Source organism: Protomyctophum parallelum (assembly GCF_964188405.1).
Source record: "Protomyctophum parallelum genome assembly, chromosome: 4".
NCBI classification, from domain to species: Eukaryota; Metazoa; Chordata; class Actinopteri; order Myctophiformes; family Myctophidae; genus Protomyctophum; species Protomyctophum parallelum.
The window spans coordinates 2,843,637-2,858,970 of record NC_139700.1 but is presented as its reverse complement, the minus strand read 5'-3'; the positions used below and the strand labels follow the sequence as shown (position 1 = coordinate 2,858,970).

Genomic DNA, 15,334 nt, shown 5'->3' with positions numbered 1-15,334 from the left:
TGCATCTTGAAGTTCCCGTTCACATTGACCAACACAAAACAGGATGAGACGAGACACGTCACGACAACTGGGTGACAACTGACTGGGTCTGGGGCAGTGAAGCATGGTCAGTTATGTCATGTCTAACTCAATACTTTTATTTTATTTTTATTTAACCTTTATTTAACCAGTAAAAACACATTGAGACTGCGTCTCTTTGTGGGAACTGGCCAAGCGGCAGAATACAATTACACTTTCAAACGCTATATTGTACATGTCAAGTTTTACAACCGCCAAATAATGAATCTATAAACATTAAACAATACCTCCAGAAGCCTATAGAATATATACAACAATACTCCAAAATAGTACACTAACAGTAACCGGGTACAAGAAGTTTTGTACACAAATACACAAGTACAATTATGGAAAAAGAATAATCACTTTTTATAATATGAATAATAATAACTATGAAGTCAGTCTGTGTTCCATGTTTGAGGAGAGCTTGGAGATCAAATATATGAAGGTCCAGGTCATATTCTATTTGGATGGAAGCAGATCTCTCCCAGTGACAGCCAACTGTCAATCTGCGAGTTATGGCATTATTTTCCAGTTCTGACGTCCAGTTCCATTTCTGCGACATTCCTCATTGTAGACACAGGGTCTAGAAAAGTGTGTGTGCGTGCGTGCGTGCATGCGTGCGTGCATGCGTGCGTGCGTGCGTGCGTGCGTGCGTGCGTGCGTGCGTGCGTGTGCCAGCCAGCCAACTGCAGTTGGTGTGTAAATTGAGCTGTTTGGGGCATTTGACCTATGGGGTCCATGGCTACTTTCTTCTCCTGCATGTGAAGTTGTTGTTCATAGCATCAGCAAGGTAGTCCAGCTTGGATCAGATTATATGTTTCATCATAGTGGAATACCGGTATTCAATTGATAACCACCCATTATCATTACATAAGCCTTTGGTGTGACGTATTATGGCCTTGGGATATAACTGTCAACTTATTGTCCTTGTGTTTGGGAGACAATAAGTCCATAGGGCCACGCTCACATACTTGTGCTCGAGAATTGTAAAGACAAAACAACAAAGTTGGCTAAATACTGTTCTGTCTCAGATATGCTAGGCACTGGCAGCGTCAGTCTATCTGATGAAGACGATGTTTCATGTATCCTTGAGTAGCTAAAAAAATCTGTAAAATGTTTGTATATAGCATGTCATCAATGTATCTTTTTTCGTGTGTGTGTGTGTGTGTGTGTGTGTGTGTGTGTGTGTGTGTGTGTGTGTGTATTTGCAGTGTCTCACTTGCAATTGAATCTTTAATAGTCCATCAGCCAACAGGCTTCTTTTGTTTATGCACTTAAGCCTCTCCAGCTGATCCAAAATGCAGCAGCTCGCTTGGTCTTCAACCAGCCAAAATTCTCACATGTCTCCCCCCTGCTCCGCTCCCTCCACTGGCTCCCGGTCGCTGCCCGCACAGAATACAAAACTCTGATGCTGGCATTCAAAGCAGCCAAAGGTATGGCTCCCCCATATCTTACAAGTATGATTGAACCCTACAAACCCTCCCGCGCACTCAGATCAGCCAACGCAGGGAAACTGGAAGTACCCTCACTAAAAACGCCGGGACAACGCTCCACACGTCCCAAACTCTTCTCCCTTCTGGCTCCAAAACTGTGGAATGCACTTCCCATTGCAGTCAGAACTGCAGCATCACTCCCAATCTTCCGCCGTAGCCTGAAAACCCACCTTTTCAGACTCCATCATGGCCCATAGCACTTACCCTAACCCCTTAGATAGCATTTCTGTTGGCTTAGATAGCATTTGACACAGACTTATAGCATGTTATGTAGACAGCACTATAATTGTATTGTATATAGTCATAGCACGCCATAGTACATATGTATAGCATAGTAGTAAATATGTATAGTTTATATGTATAGTGTATGTATAGTTTCATTATATAGATATTCCACTGTTACTTTCTTAGCTTACGCATGTTTCATGATATTGATAAATGCTTTTATGTGATGTATTCCCATGCTTTTGTTCTTGCTTACATGTAAGTCGCTCTGGATTAAGAGCGTCTGCTAAATGCCTAAATTGTAAATTGTAAATTGTTTAAAGTGGGACATTTGGTATATAGTCTTTTTCATTGGTATTTATTTTATTTAAATATTATTTATTTAAAGACGGTTAAGCCGCGGACAAAGCCAACTCGGATCGTGACAAATCATGACAATGAACACTATGTTTTGGGCCGATCAAATAATTTATAAGAAGAAAAACAAAACAAATAGTCTTGTCTCCTGCCTTTATTTTCTTCTTTCTAATGATTTGATCGGCCCAAAATATTGTGTTCATTGTCATGATTTGTCACGATCCGAGTTGTAACCGTCGTTAAATAAATACTTTAAGAAAAGCCTATGGGCAAAATGCATTGGGATTCATTTCCTGGGCCACTCGTCGTTCTGAAAGGGGGTGGGACTGCGACGCTCTATACAGTACATACATTCGTGAATCCACTTGTTGACCGGCTGTTTTTGGTTTCTTGTGTTGTGACCCTACCATGAACTTCCTATGGCAGGCAAACATGTCAAACTTTCCTCTTGCTTTAAGTAGCATGAGACATTTTTGCCTGCCATAGGATGTTAATGGTAGGATCACAATAAACCCCTATAAAAAATTGCCCAATACTTATAGCCGGTCAGCAAGTGGATTCATGAATGTATATAGACAATATTTTAGGCCAATAAAAAAGACTATATACGAAATGTCCCACCCGTCCACCTCGGCTGCCGGACTATAACCAACTAAGTTCAAGACACTTATTAAATCACCAAACTCACTGATTCTGTTAGGCTACCTCATGCAGTTGGCTGTGCCAAAATGTGCCTGACTCTGCTACTTCATGCGTACATAACAGAATGACATGTTTACAACTGTTAAGGTAAGAGGCTACTGGCTAGTCTCACATACTTTGTCATACTTGGCCATATTGGGTAACAAAGTAAGTAAAACAAGAAGCACTACACTATACAGGCTCATTTTACTTCAGTCATGCTAGTGTTAAAGGAAAACAAAAGGCGAACCAATAACCTAATTAGACATGCACACGGATTAGACCAAGTAATCCCATGCTAAAGATGAGCCTGCAGTACAGACTGATGCCTGTGTCCCTAGCGATGACATCAGGGAACGACAGTTTTCTACCTCTGGTCTGCTTTGAGGCAGGACTCCAGAGAAGAAGGGAAGATATAACCTCATTGTCAGCTCTGTAGCAGTGCCCGGCAAACTGTGTTCTTCTGGATCGGACTAGTGAAGAAACACAGGGAAGGTTGCCGTATATTAGATTAGTTGATGGGTGGCTCTTCCAAGACAGATTTTGCGCTCTCATTAGGAGGCGGGTGTAAGTGCCATCCAACTGTTTCTCTAGTTTCTTTGAAAGTGTCCATGTCTCAGAGTAGACCTCTGTGTCTCTTTTATACAATATATGGAGATATATGTCATTATTGGTTGGATCAATTGTTTGATATACTCAGACATTTCTTTCTTCAGAATTGTATTGGGAGGATGACCCCTTGAGATGCAGCAAGTACACAGTACAAAAGACACATAGGTGCAACATAACATACAGTACAAATACACAAGACATACACATACAAGTACAGTTAGCTTGCTCCCCTTCTCCCACCCACACCACCCCCGGCCCTCGACTTATTTACATATAGAAATAGTGGAGAAAACAGTACTAATACCTGGAGTAAACATGTGCAAGCTATTTTAAAAGCATGAACAGGTTGTTTGGAGATGTGAATACAGGGAAGTCCTGAAGTGGCCAAGAGAGGTAATTGATCTGAGTGAAAGCGGAATATTGTTCCAGTCAGATGGAGCTTTGTATAGTGGAATGACCTGCGTCCGGATTCAGAAAATATTCTTTTGGGGGGAACATGTGAGTATGGGGAATGTGAATGATTTCAGAGACTGTTTCAGGTATGAAGGACAGTTGAAGTGGACGCATTTAAAAAGGAACGAAGGTGGTGACAACTTGCGCCTTGCACACAAGTAGGCCATGCATACTTGTGCGCAAGCAGAGCATACAAGTAGCCTACTGCTACTAACTAATGTCTATTACTGCTGTTCTAAATCCTTTAGACCCGTTATTGACCTTATACCTACCTTGAGGGCCGCGTATACCTTAGTTACGTCACCATCAACAGCCAATAAGGGACCACCATTCTTACCGACATACGTGACCCGGCTATCGGGTTTGTTTATGGTTTAATATGTGACTGTCTGAGAGAGACTCTGAGTGATGCATGTGGCTAATTAATGGCAATTAATATAGGACTCTATATCTAACGACTATAGCCTAAACCCTAAAAGCCTATATTATTTTATCTATTATAGATATCTATCCATCCCCATTCCCCCTGGCTCCTGGATAAGAATAAAACAAGCGTCTTCGTGCACGATCCCGGTTCTCTATTTGTATTGCACGCTGAGTTTGCGCACTGGGCGCCTCCATTGTCTCGCCAGCAGCAGCAGCAGCCAAGCGGCGGCACGGAGCGCGAGAGCGCGCCGATTTCAGAGCGCAGGGGAGCGGCGTAGCAGACTGTCAGTGACCCGAGCAGCGCCGACTATAGTCTCCGGGAAAGCAACCAGCGACAGACAGCAGCATCAACAACGTCGCTATCGCTTGCCAAGCAAGACCGACAGACCGTCGGGTCGGACCGACCGGCGGTCAGGTCAGACAGACAGACACACAGACAGCAACAGTTGTCAATGATGGCTGAGATCAGCTGAGGCAATAGAGAACAGGCTAGATAACAAGAGGAGTGAACATTGCGGCGCTGCGTGCACGGTGCCTCGGTGGATGTGCTTGTCATCCTCGCTCGCTGCTGTTGTGATTTGGGGCAGGCTGCGCGCGCGCGCGTGTGTGTGTGTGTGTGTGTGTGTGTGTGAGTGAGTGAGAGTGTGTGCGCGCGCGCGCGTGCAGTGTGTGTGTGTGTCCTGTCATTGGCACGGAGGAGCTACGGGGGGCACGGAAAACGTGTTGCTGCCTCAGCCTGCCTGCATGCGAGGAGTCCTGCATGTATAGCATGTTATTATACAGGCGTCCGATTACCTGGAGGAGATCATTGGAATATATAGGTTAATATTACGTCGCGTTTATTTTTTATTTTTTTATCATTCGTTCATTTACGTCGTCGGTCCAAGAACTTGTTATTTTTAGGCTAATTATCTCGAGGTTTATTTCTGGTTCAGGTGAATTGAATCGCTGCTCATGTTCCATTCGGCAGGGACTGGGAGACGACGGGCTGTTGCGTCTGCAGAGATCACCAGCCCCAGCAGCAGCTGCTGTAGTCAGACTACTTGACAAGCCTAACCCCCGGACTATAGTGGAATCATATCACAGCAGCCCAGCAGCCAGGCAGCAGCGCGTTGTGTCGGCGGCCGTGGCGTGGTGTTGGTGAAGAAGACCACTGCAGACAGACACACAGGCAGACAGGCGTGCCAGGAGGAAGGGATAGCGGAGGAGGAGGGTGGCGATAGCCCGTGACGGCTCTCTCTCGACCCTTTGCGGATCGAGCGAGCAGAGGAGGGAGCCCCTCCGCGTTTCAGCGACGAGGCGAACGAACCCCCCCACCCATTTTCCTCGGGGTGCGCTTTGGTGGATGGGGGGCAAGCAGAGCACGGCAGCAGGGCGGCCCCGGCCGGGCGCTTTCCCCGGCGTCTCTACGGACGACAGCGCCGTGCCACCCTCGGCCCACTTCGGCCACTACCGGCCGAGCGGCGGCACCATGGGCCTGCGGAGCCGCTCGGTCAGCTCCGTGGCCGGCATGGGCATCGAGCACCACCACCACCACGGCCCCGCCGTGCCCTTCGGGTTCTACAGCAGTGCCCCCCGGGGGGGAACGGACTCGGACAGAGCCGGAGCGGGGTCCGGCGGCACGAATGCCAATGTTGTTGGCCCCCACCACGGTAATAACGGCTACCACCAGGACAACACGGGGGGCGGAGTAGGGCACCACACGGACGGTGTCCTCTACCTGGGGTCCCGGGGGTCGCTGGCTGACACCTTACCCCTGCACATCGCACCCCGCTGGTTCAGTGGCCACAGCGGTAAGTGTGCATAATATGTCCAAACTGGCAAAACGCACGCACGCACGCACGCACGCACGCACGCACGCACACACACACACACACACACACACACACACACACACACACACACACACACACACACACACACACACACACACACACACACACACACACACACACACACACGAATGCAAAACATCTGCGCACTTTCCTTTAGTTGACCAACGCAGGTGCCATATTTTACTCATGCCACCCACCCAGTCAGGAGTTTCACCCCTATAGCCTCCTCCTCGGTGTTTGTATATATAGTGTATTATGAGACAGAGAGGAAACAGAGGAACTTGCATGGCACAGAGCAAACCTTCATTCAAATGGGATTCTCCTATACTGTAACTTCTGTTTATTTGTGGAAATAGCTGTCTGGGTTGGGTCAGTCTGCCAACAGCAGCAGAGGAGACCGTCTGTTTTGTCATTGTGTCGGATTCAGAAAAAACTAGAAAAAGTGCCCTTCTGGGCACAGGTCTCCACTAGGAGGATAGGAGTGTGTGTGATGTTTGGCAAAATGTTTAGGAGTAATATAAACATGTTTTTTTGTTTGTTTGTTTCTTGCAACAATTGTCTTCATTTTGTTGAGGAAATGCAGAGCCAGATCACTCATAGCATCTCTGAGGATAGAATTCTGGATGAGCAGGACATGTGCAGCATTTTGTACAAAACGGGCCACTCGGCCCAGGCCGTGGCGTAACGGTCTGGGCACCGGACTGGTAATCCAGTCGCAGTGTGCCGCGGGTTCGACTCCCGAACCCGACACGGCCTTTACTGCATGTCATCCCCCCATCTCTCTCCCGTTTCCTGTCAGCCTACTGTCTGTCCCTTAAAAAATCAATAAAAGGCGTAAGCCGCAAAAAAAATATCTTAAAAAAAAAAAAAAAAAAAAAAAAAAAAACGGGCCACTCCTGAAAACTTTGGAAGGCAATCTTAGCCAATCAGTGTAGAATCTGAGAAATCCAACAGGCTCGTCTTGATCACATGCCTACAGAGATCATGTGTACCGATTTGCGTGAGATTTGGATGAAATCTGTGTGACTAACATAAACAATGTGTTTTGCAGAAATCGGCCTCATGGTGGCGCTATAACCGGCAGATGTGGAGGGATGCAGGGAAAATGTTTCTCCCTCTAGGGAGGCATACATAAGTTGTATACAGATGCAGTTATCGGTAAAAACAGGAAATGGCCTGTTATAGCGCCACCGTGAGGCTGATTTGGGAAAGAAATAGTGGCATGTCGTCCTCTGCCTAGTGGAAATGTGCGTGTATAATTTCATCGAAATTGGACACTGTGTTTGTGATTTGTTGCATTTTGTTCGAAACGGACCAATCATGTGAGCTTTGGAAGCCAATATTAGCCAATCAGGATGGAAGATGGGAAATTGTGCAGATCTGTGTTGATCACATGACTATGGAGATAGTGTATACCGAATTGTGTGATGTATGGATAAAATATGTACGAGTTATCTACAGAAATGTGTTTTGCCTAAATCGGCCTCATGGTGGCGCTATAACAGGTCGTTGAGGAATATTTTGGGCAGAGGTTCATCGTTGGCATCCAGGGAGTGTGTGTGCAAAGTTTGGCATGGATCGGGCCAACGGTGCCGGAGATTAGCTGATAACGGACTGGTGGAAGGACGGACGGAAGGACACACACACACACACACACACACACACACACACACACACACACACACACACACACACACACACGGACAGAGTGCAAAACATACTCTCTCCCCATGCCTTCGGCCTGGTGGAGACAACTATCTTTAGTGTCTGTGTGACATTGAGGGGCTCTGCCACAACAACAACTACAACAACAACATGTTGTAGGGGGAGATCCCGGTCTTGACCGTCTGTGCATTAGGTCTAATTCCGTGTTGTGTGTGTGAGGTGACTCTCATAAATAAGCCTGTTGCCAAATCTGTCTGAGTCAATTAGGCTGGCGATTTGAGAGAGAGAGAGAGAGAGAGAGAGAGAGAGAGAGATGAGGAAGGGAAGGAGTGATGGAGACTGGACAGAGGACGGGAGGGGAGGGAGGTATGGAAGGAGCAGAAAAGTGAGGTGGGAACCTGGGAGGGAGACGAGGAGGGTGGGGTGGTATGGAGGGATAAAGGGTTGAGTTGATGGAGCGGAGGAGAGGCTGTTCATGTGTATCATAGGCCAGCGGGGGATAGTAAATAAGTACCGTACTTAAGTACAATTTTGAGGTATTTGTACTTATTATTTCCTATTTCCAATTACGTTTTACTTCTACTCCACTATACATCTCAGATCCAAATATTGTACTTTTGCTGCACTACATTTATTCAACAGCTTTAGTTTGTTATTTTGTAGCGTATCTGGATTATTATTACAAAACACAGCATTACCCACTTCAGCCCTATATACATTTCGGCCATTTAAAAATAGCTGATCTACAGAGCTTGTAAATCTGCTATTTTTTTAAAAGCTTTTTGAAATAAGACGTTCTGCATAAAGGGTATACTATCTACTTTTGGTATTGAAGTAGGCTACATTTTGATACCAACACCTTTGTACTTTTACTCAAGTAGATTTTGAATTCCAGACTTTTACATTGCAGTAAGTATTGATACTTTTACTCGAAAGTACGAAAATGTTAGTACTTTTTCCCCACCACTGTCAGGCTTACCTTATTGGTCCCACAATATACATGTTTCTGTGTGACTGAGTCTACGGCCTGGTTTACGCTTCAGAGACAACGTGGAGCCTGACACAAATACCATATTTCTGTTTGCATGGAACTCACCGACGCATATAAATCAGCCTTCAGACACCACAAATGTCCAGCAGCTATAGTGACGCTGGCCTTAGCAGACTAGACTTCTTGAAAACCGCTCTCAAAGAGCACCTACTGTACCTACGCACGGCTGCAATTCGAAACTGGCCCCTGTAAATGAAGTCTGAGCTCCCCCCACCCCTTTCTCCCCATAGTGTACATGTTTTTTCCTGTTATTTATAGAAGTGTATATTTGTACGTCTCTAAATGTTCTGATTAATTTGAAAATGGTGGACCCTGTTGTAAACGAGTGTAATGGATCGTCCACAAAGTAACAGTTTTTGTATTGACTTGACTTTCAATCAATCGATCACGCACGCACGCACACACACACACACACACACACACACACACACACACACACACACACACACACACACACACACACACACACACACACACACACACACACACACACACACACACAGTAACAAGAATGCAAAACTAAATGCAGATAAACTCCTTGGGCTAAAAACGGCCATAGCCATCATCACAAATGTGATGAGGTCAGCACATTTTGGGCACATTTGGGCAATTTGGCTATGGCCCAAGGAGTGCTTTTTGTGCAAAACTAATGCTTGGAATGGGTTCAGAATCATGAAAACCCCTTAGTTTGACACGTCACGTGCTACTTAAAGCATAAAGAAATTTAGAACATTTTGCCATATATTGTTTGTTGATGGTACCCCAAATTTCAGCAGCTGTCAAAAACTCCCCTTGGGTGGTTGAATAGAAACCAATGTGGGATATGTTAGTAGACACCCTTACAAACACATTTTGGTAAAGAGAGTTCTTGGTAAGAAATGTATTCCCAGATCGTATTAGTATCCCCTGACTACATGACGTCACGCCGCGGTGGTAAGCCACTCACCCCAACACATCACTCTGTTTTTACTAACCACCGTGGTCACCTTATTACCTGTAACTGGAGTATTAATAGGTCTTTAAACTCCCTAGATTATTAACACACACACACACACACACACACACACACACACACACACACACACACACACACACACACACACACACACACACACACACACACACACACACACACACTGCGAGGTCCCCAGGCTCTCATTACCGAAGCCCCAAGCAGCTCACGGCAGGAGAATAGCAAGTCAGACGTCAACATCTTCCCGGCATCCTTCCCTTTATCACCTAGCAACCCTGATGTGCTTTTGTATCGGTGGGAGGAGATGGCTCTGTGGGGACGCTGGGAACAGCTTCACACCGGTACAAGACATCCCGGGAGAATGACAGTGGGCAGAGACACAGCCTTTTACAGGGGCCCACAGCCTCCAGTCTGTGGTTGAAATAACCCATTTAGACCGGAGGACCATTCTACAAATGTCTTCTAAATCCTGACAAGGCTGAAATACCCATGTTTCTCTGTCAGTGGTTCTCTATTTCATGTCAAGGACCCTAAAATATATATGTAATTGGCCGCCGATCCCCCAATCTGAAAATATGTTGTTCCAGGCACCCCCCCCCCACCCAGAAGCAAAGATATGAAATTGATTGATTGAAGTATTTACTAACAGTTTGCAGAATTACAGTACATTTCAAGCACAACTCAATACAAAGACTGTTAACTGTGGACGACACCAGCATAAAGCATTACACTCGTTTACAACAGTGTCCACCATTTTCAATTCATCAGAACATTTAGAGACGTACAAATATACACTTCTATATAACCAAAAACAGGAAACTGTCATAAGGAGGTAAACTGGGAAAGAATATATATTCAAAGATTTGCGCCACATTTTCACGATTTCTCAAAAATAGCAGATCTACAAGCTCGTAGCGCAGCACTCGGTGCCGCGCTATAGACGAATCCACAGAGGGTTTCCTGGGTGCGGCCATTACTGAGGTGTACCATTAAGTGCAGCAGCACTGATTAGCTACACCTGGCCTATGGAGCACCTGCTCCATGGATTACCCCTCAGTAATGGCCGCGCCCAGGGCACCCCTCTGTGGATTCGTCTATATGAGCTTGTAGATCTGCTATTTTCCAATAGCTAAAGTATAACATAATGCTTAAAACACCAAAAGGGGTTCCCGCCCTGAATGGGATAAAGACTGCGAAGGGCTATGTGGTAAAAGAAATCCAGGTTAAACATAAACATATCAGGATGAATGTCACTGTGAAAGGTCATGTTTAAACATAAACATATCAGGATGAATGTCACTGTGAAAGGTCATGTTTTTAATGGAGTGCGAGCTTGTCCATTATTATTAATGTGTACATTTTTCTACAGCACCTTCTTTGCAAGAAAGACAACATCAGAAAAGATATTTTATTAACAATTTACACAGAATTGACTCAGGTCCACATATACCACTCTTCAGGTCCACATTAGCCTCGGTACCAGGCTTTCATTTTTGTTGGTGCAAAAAATTGAAAGCCTGGAGGAACGCATTGGCCGCTCTGGTCTAAAAGTGGGAGGAGTCAACCCTTCCGGGTGGGCGTTGCTCCAAATGATGTGACGTAGCACTGCACTAGGGGGGAGAGGAGGGGCCGGGGGTGACGGACAGATCGATGAGATCCAATCAGGGCGTGTGCAAATCTCAGCCGCGACCCGCCCCCTCTAGACCAGAAACCTAACACGTTAGCTCAGGCTAGGTCCACATTATACCACTCTTCTTGACTCAGGTCCACATATACCACTCTTCCAAGTGCTGCCTTCTATTTCTTCTTGCACTTAAAGTTCAAGCGGTTAAAATCTGGGAACCCATTGGCAAAAAAATGGGATAAACAGCCCCCATCTTCTGTTTTTGAGTGGTGCAACCACCACTCCAAGGAACAGCAATGTCCGTGTCCTGTGTCGTCCGCCTATGTATGTGACGTTAATGAGCACGAGTATGACTATTAGTACCAGTAGGGGCGCTGTTTGACAGAAACGGGGAGAGAGAGAGATAGTATTAGTGCTGCACTGTTGCCTGCTAATGAGAGAGAAAGAGGAGAGGAGGGGGGAGGGGAGTTGCACCACTCAGTTCACACGGGTGTGATTTCTATTCCAATGTACAGTACGCAGACGTTCTGAATGCCCCTGCCGACAGATTCAGTAGCGCAGCCCCTCCTATATTCAGTAGCGCAGCCCCTCCTATATTCAGTAGCGTAGCCCCTCCTATATTCAGTAGCGTAGCCCCTCCTATATTCAGTAGCGTAGCCCCTCCTATATTCAGTAGCGTAGCCCCTCCTATATTCAGTAGCGTAGCCCCTCCTATATTTAGTAGCGTAGCCCCTCCTATATTCAGTAGCGTAGCCCCTCCTATATTCAGTAGCGTAGCCCCTCCTATATTCAGTAGCGTAGCCCCTCCTATATTCAGTAGCGTAGCCCCTCCTATATTCAGTAGCGTAGCCCCTCCTATATTCAGTAGCGTAGCCCCTCCTATATTCAGCTATTAGTGTAGATTTTCGTCTTACACAAACATTAAATTCCCATTGACAATGAATGGAGAATTTACGTCATGTCTCTGAGCAAAGAGAAGAGCGCCCCTCACTTCACACGGGTGTGATTACTTTTCTCCCTCTACACCAAATTTCTCTGCCGAATAAAACAGATCTACCAGCTCACAGTGCGCTACATTGCGAGCTTGTAGATCTGCTATTTTCTGCAAATGTTCCCCTCGGAATAGAAATCCCAGCGCGTACACAGTGAGCTGCTGCATTCTATTTCCTCCGAACTTAATTGCATGTTGGGGGATCCTTATTTCTGAGTTCTAGAAGATAAAATAATTCAACTTGTAACCACCAAACAACATCATATTTTAAAGCAGATTTTCAATAGTTGCTTAGCAACTAGAGCTACCGTCACAGCTTCCCCAAGCATCTGTTTAGTTCGAAACAAGGTTTCCAGTGGACAGTGGACACAGGGGCTTACTGTACTTCATCAACCAGTGTGTGTTTATGGGCCTTTGAACCAGTATGGTTAACTGAAGGTGACTATTTGAGGAACAGGGATTGTGTGGGTAGGCTATTTCAATTCAAATGAGCTTTATTGACATGAGAAAACATGTTTACATTGCCAAAGCAAGTGTAAAAACAAAAGTTTAGGATATACAGTTGGAGGGGGTACAGCATTGTGTAAACTGAGCTATGTCACATTGTGTCATATATATTACACAGGGTATATTTTTAACAAATAGCAGCAATCTTTTGCCGGCACGTTGTTACAAATAGCAGCATTTTCTCCTCGAGACTATGTAAAAAGAATCCTCAGATTTAAGATGTGTTTAAAGGTAGCAGCTCTGTCTACATGTGCAGTTCACACATCTTGCTGCTGTGTTTGCAAATTGTTGTATTTCTCCCAGTAGGCATGGGAGTTTTATTTTGTCATTGGTCATGTTTTCAAACTCACTTTTGGTGTGTCTGATCTGTGGGAAGTATGTGTCTCTGATGTCTTGGTATAGTGGTATGATTGTATATCTCAGTGTCTAGACTAGGAGAAACGATTGGAGCTGACTGTTGTAAAGCTCTGAAGTGGACAGATAAATTGCTTTTCTCTTGTGAAACATCCTTTGAGTCATACTCTACTCTCAAGTCAGTATAGATCTATTTAAAAGAGACACTCACACCAGTAGTGAGACCAAGGTTCAGCATCGGAAGAAGTACTTTATTACAACAATGTATAAATGTAAAATGGTGCATTTATATGGCGCTTTTATCCAAAGCGCTTAGATTGTGCATTACATTCACCCATTCACACAATGGTACATAAATGTACGTCATTCATTTCCTTTTCTTGTAAGCAACGCGCTCTGACTTATCTGGTGCGTTATCCTCTTAGATCAACATAGTTTATAACAGGTAATGGGGTCACACACAGTGGCAAGAGTTAGTCTACTCCTTTTATTTTTTTTGCAGCAGCATAATACAAACGTTTCGGCAATCCAGCCTTCGTCAGTGTGTCTTAGTTAATTTCCACCGCTGCTGAGGTTGGATACCAAGACCAACAAACGCGTGGTTTGAATTCACGGCTGAGGAGACACTAGAGTTTATCCGGAGATTCCGTGTACGCAAACCAAAGCACAGAAAGGAAAACATGGACCTTTGGTGCGTCACAGAACGGCTGCATAATTATACCAACAAAGGCGAACCCCTCCAGCAGCAGCACCCTCCATGTTTCCAGCAAACTCCCACTCATTGAAAATCACAGCAAGTCTGCCATTCCGTTCACAATCTTAGTTCTCCTTGACAGTAATCAATTTATTTACGTAGTGTTGATCAAAATGCCCCTTTCTCCTTGTCCTTGTGAATCAATAAGCCTATGGGTAAATGATAAACAGATTATTTCAGGCCATTTCTTGTGCAGGCCAACATTATCCAACTGAGGGCCAGTATGAATGCTAGAACGCTGGCCTCAAAACACAGTCACCTCAGTGGTATACAGCCGGCGGAATTTCCCAGCCTGGTATTCCTAAATGTAACCTCAGTAAACTATGTTTAAACGGTTAAAACCTAACCTTATTCCTAACAGTACAACGGTGCCAAAAGCTAACTAAGGTGTCTGGACGTTCTGACAATATCTGGCTATTTTGTCAGTCATCCTATGACACTCAGGCTCGCTGATCTTTTTTTTTTAATATAATTTTGATCCCACAATTCTGTAACCCATTTTTCACCCCTGTGTCAATTATCTAATGTGATCCTGGGCTCTACACAGACTCCGCCAACCTGGGGAGAGCAACGGACTTGAACTCATGCTTCCTTCATGCATGAGTGTCCTTTTTCACCTGACGGGGGAGTTACACTGGTTGGACGTAGCGTGTCACGTGTGGAAGGAACACGTTATTCCAACCAGTTCCTTTCCCCTCCATCAGGCGCCCCGGCTGGCCAGGGGGAGGCAGTTTAGAGACCAGGATTACTGCATGTTTCTTTGTGAGGGTACCTACCCTAGGCTCGCTGATCTTAAAACGAAGCGCGGACCTTTGTGACTCTTGGCTCTCCCTTTTCTGTCCATATACAGTTATCAAATTAAAAGTGTAATGGAGAATGAGTGGAACCATTTGACTTTCCTCATAAATAATTAACAGCACTTGTTTTTATATGCTGGCAGAATCCATGCTTTCATGTATTACATGTTTATTCCATGCAATGAAAGTGAATGGAGAAATTCTGCATTCCCCCTTTAAGTAGCACAGGAGAACTGATAAATAATAATAATATATTATAACTGTATTTTATCTATATTAATAATATATTTGGACTGACTTATATCATGGCTAGCTAGGAAGCTATACAATGCAATGTTCTATGTTCAGTGTTGTAAAGTAACTAAGTACATTTACTCAAGTATAATTTTGAGTATTTCCAATACTTTTACTTCTACTCCACTACTTCTAAAAGGCAAATATTGTACTTTTATTCAATTATTTCAATTATTTGAAAA

General features: G+C 44.8%; 1 protein-coding gene across 3 annotated transcripts in view; it reads left to right on the top strand.

Moving 5' to 3' along the window:
- The first annotated feature begins 7 nt into the window (after window positions 1-7).
- znrf1 (zinc and ring finger 1) overlaps window positions 8-15,334 on the top strand; it is a 63,275-nt gene continuing 47,948 nt past the window's right edge. For 2 of the 3 annotated variants that reach the window (XM_083764115.1, XM_083764113.1), the window contains exon 1: window positions 5,002-6,100. In XM_083764115.1, coding sequence (XP_083620241.1) covers window positions 5,653-6,100 — 448 coding nt within the window. In that variant the 5' untranslated portion in view covers window positions 5,002-5,652. Of the gene's footprint in view, window positions 107-5,001; window positions 6,101-15,334 lie in introns of those variants that run through there. The other variant, XM_083764114.1, reaches the window with a different exon arrangement.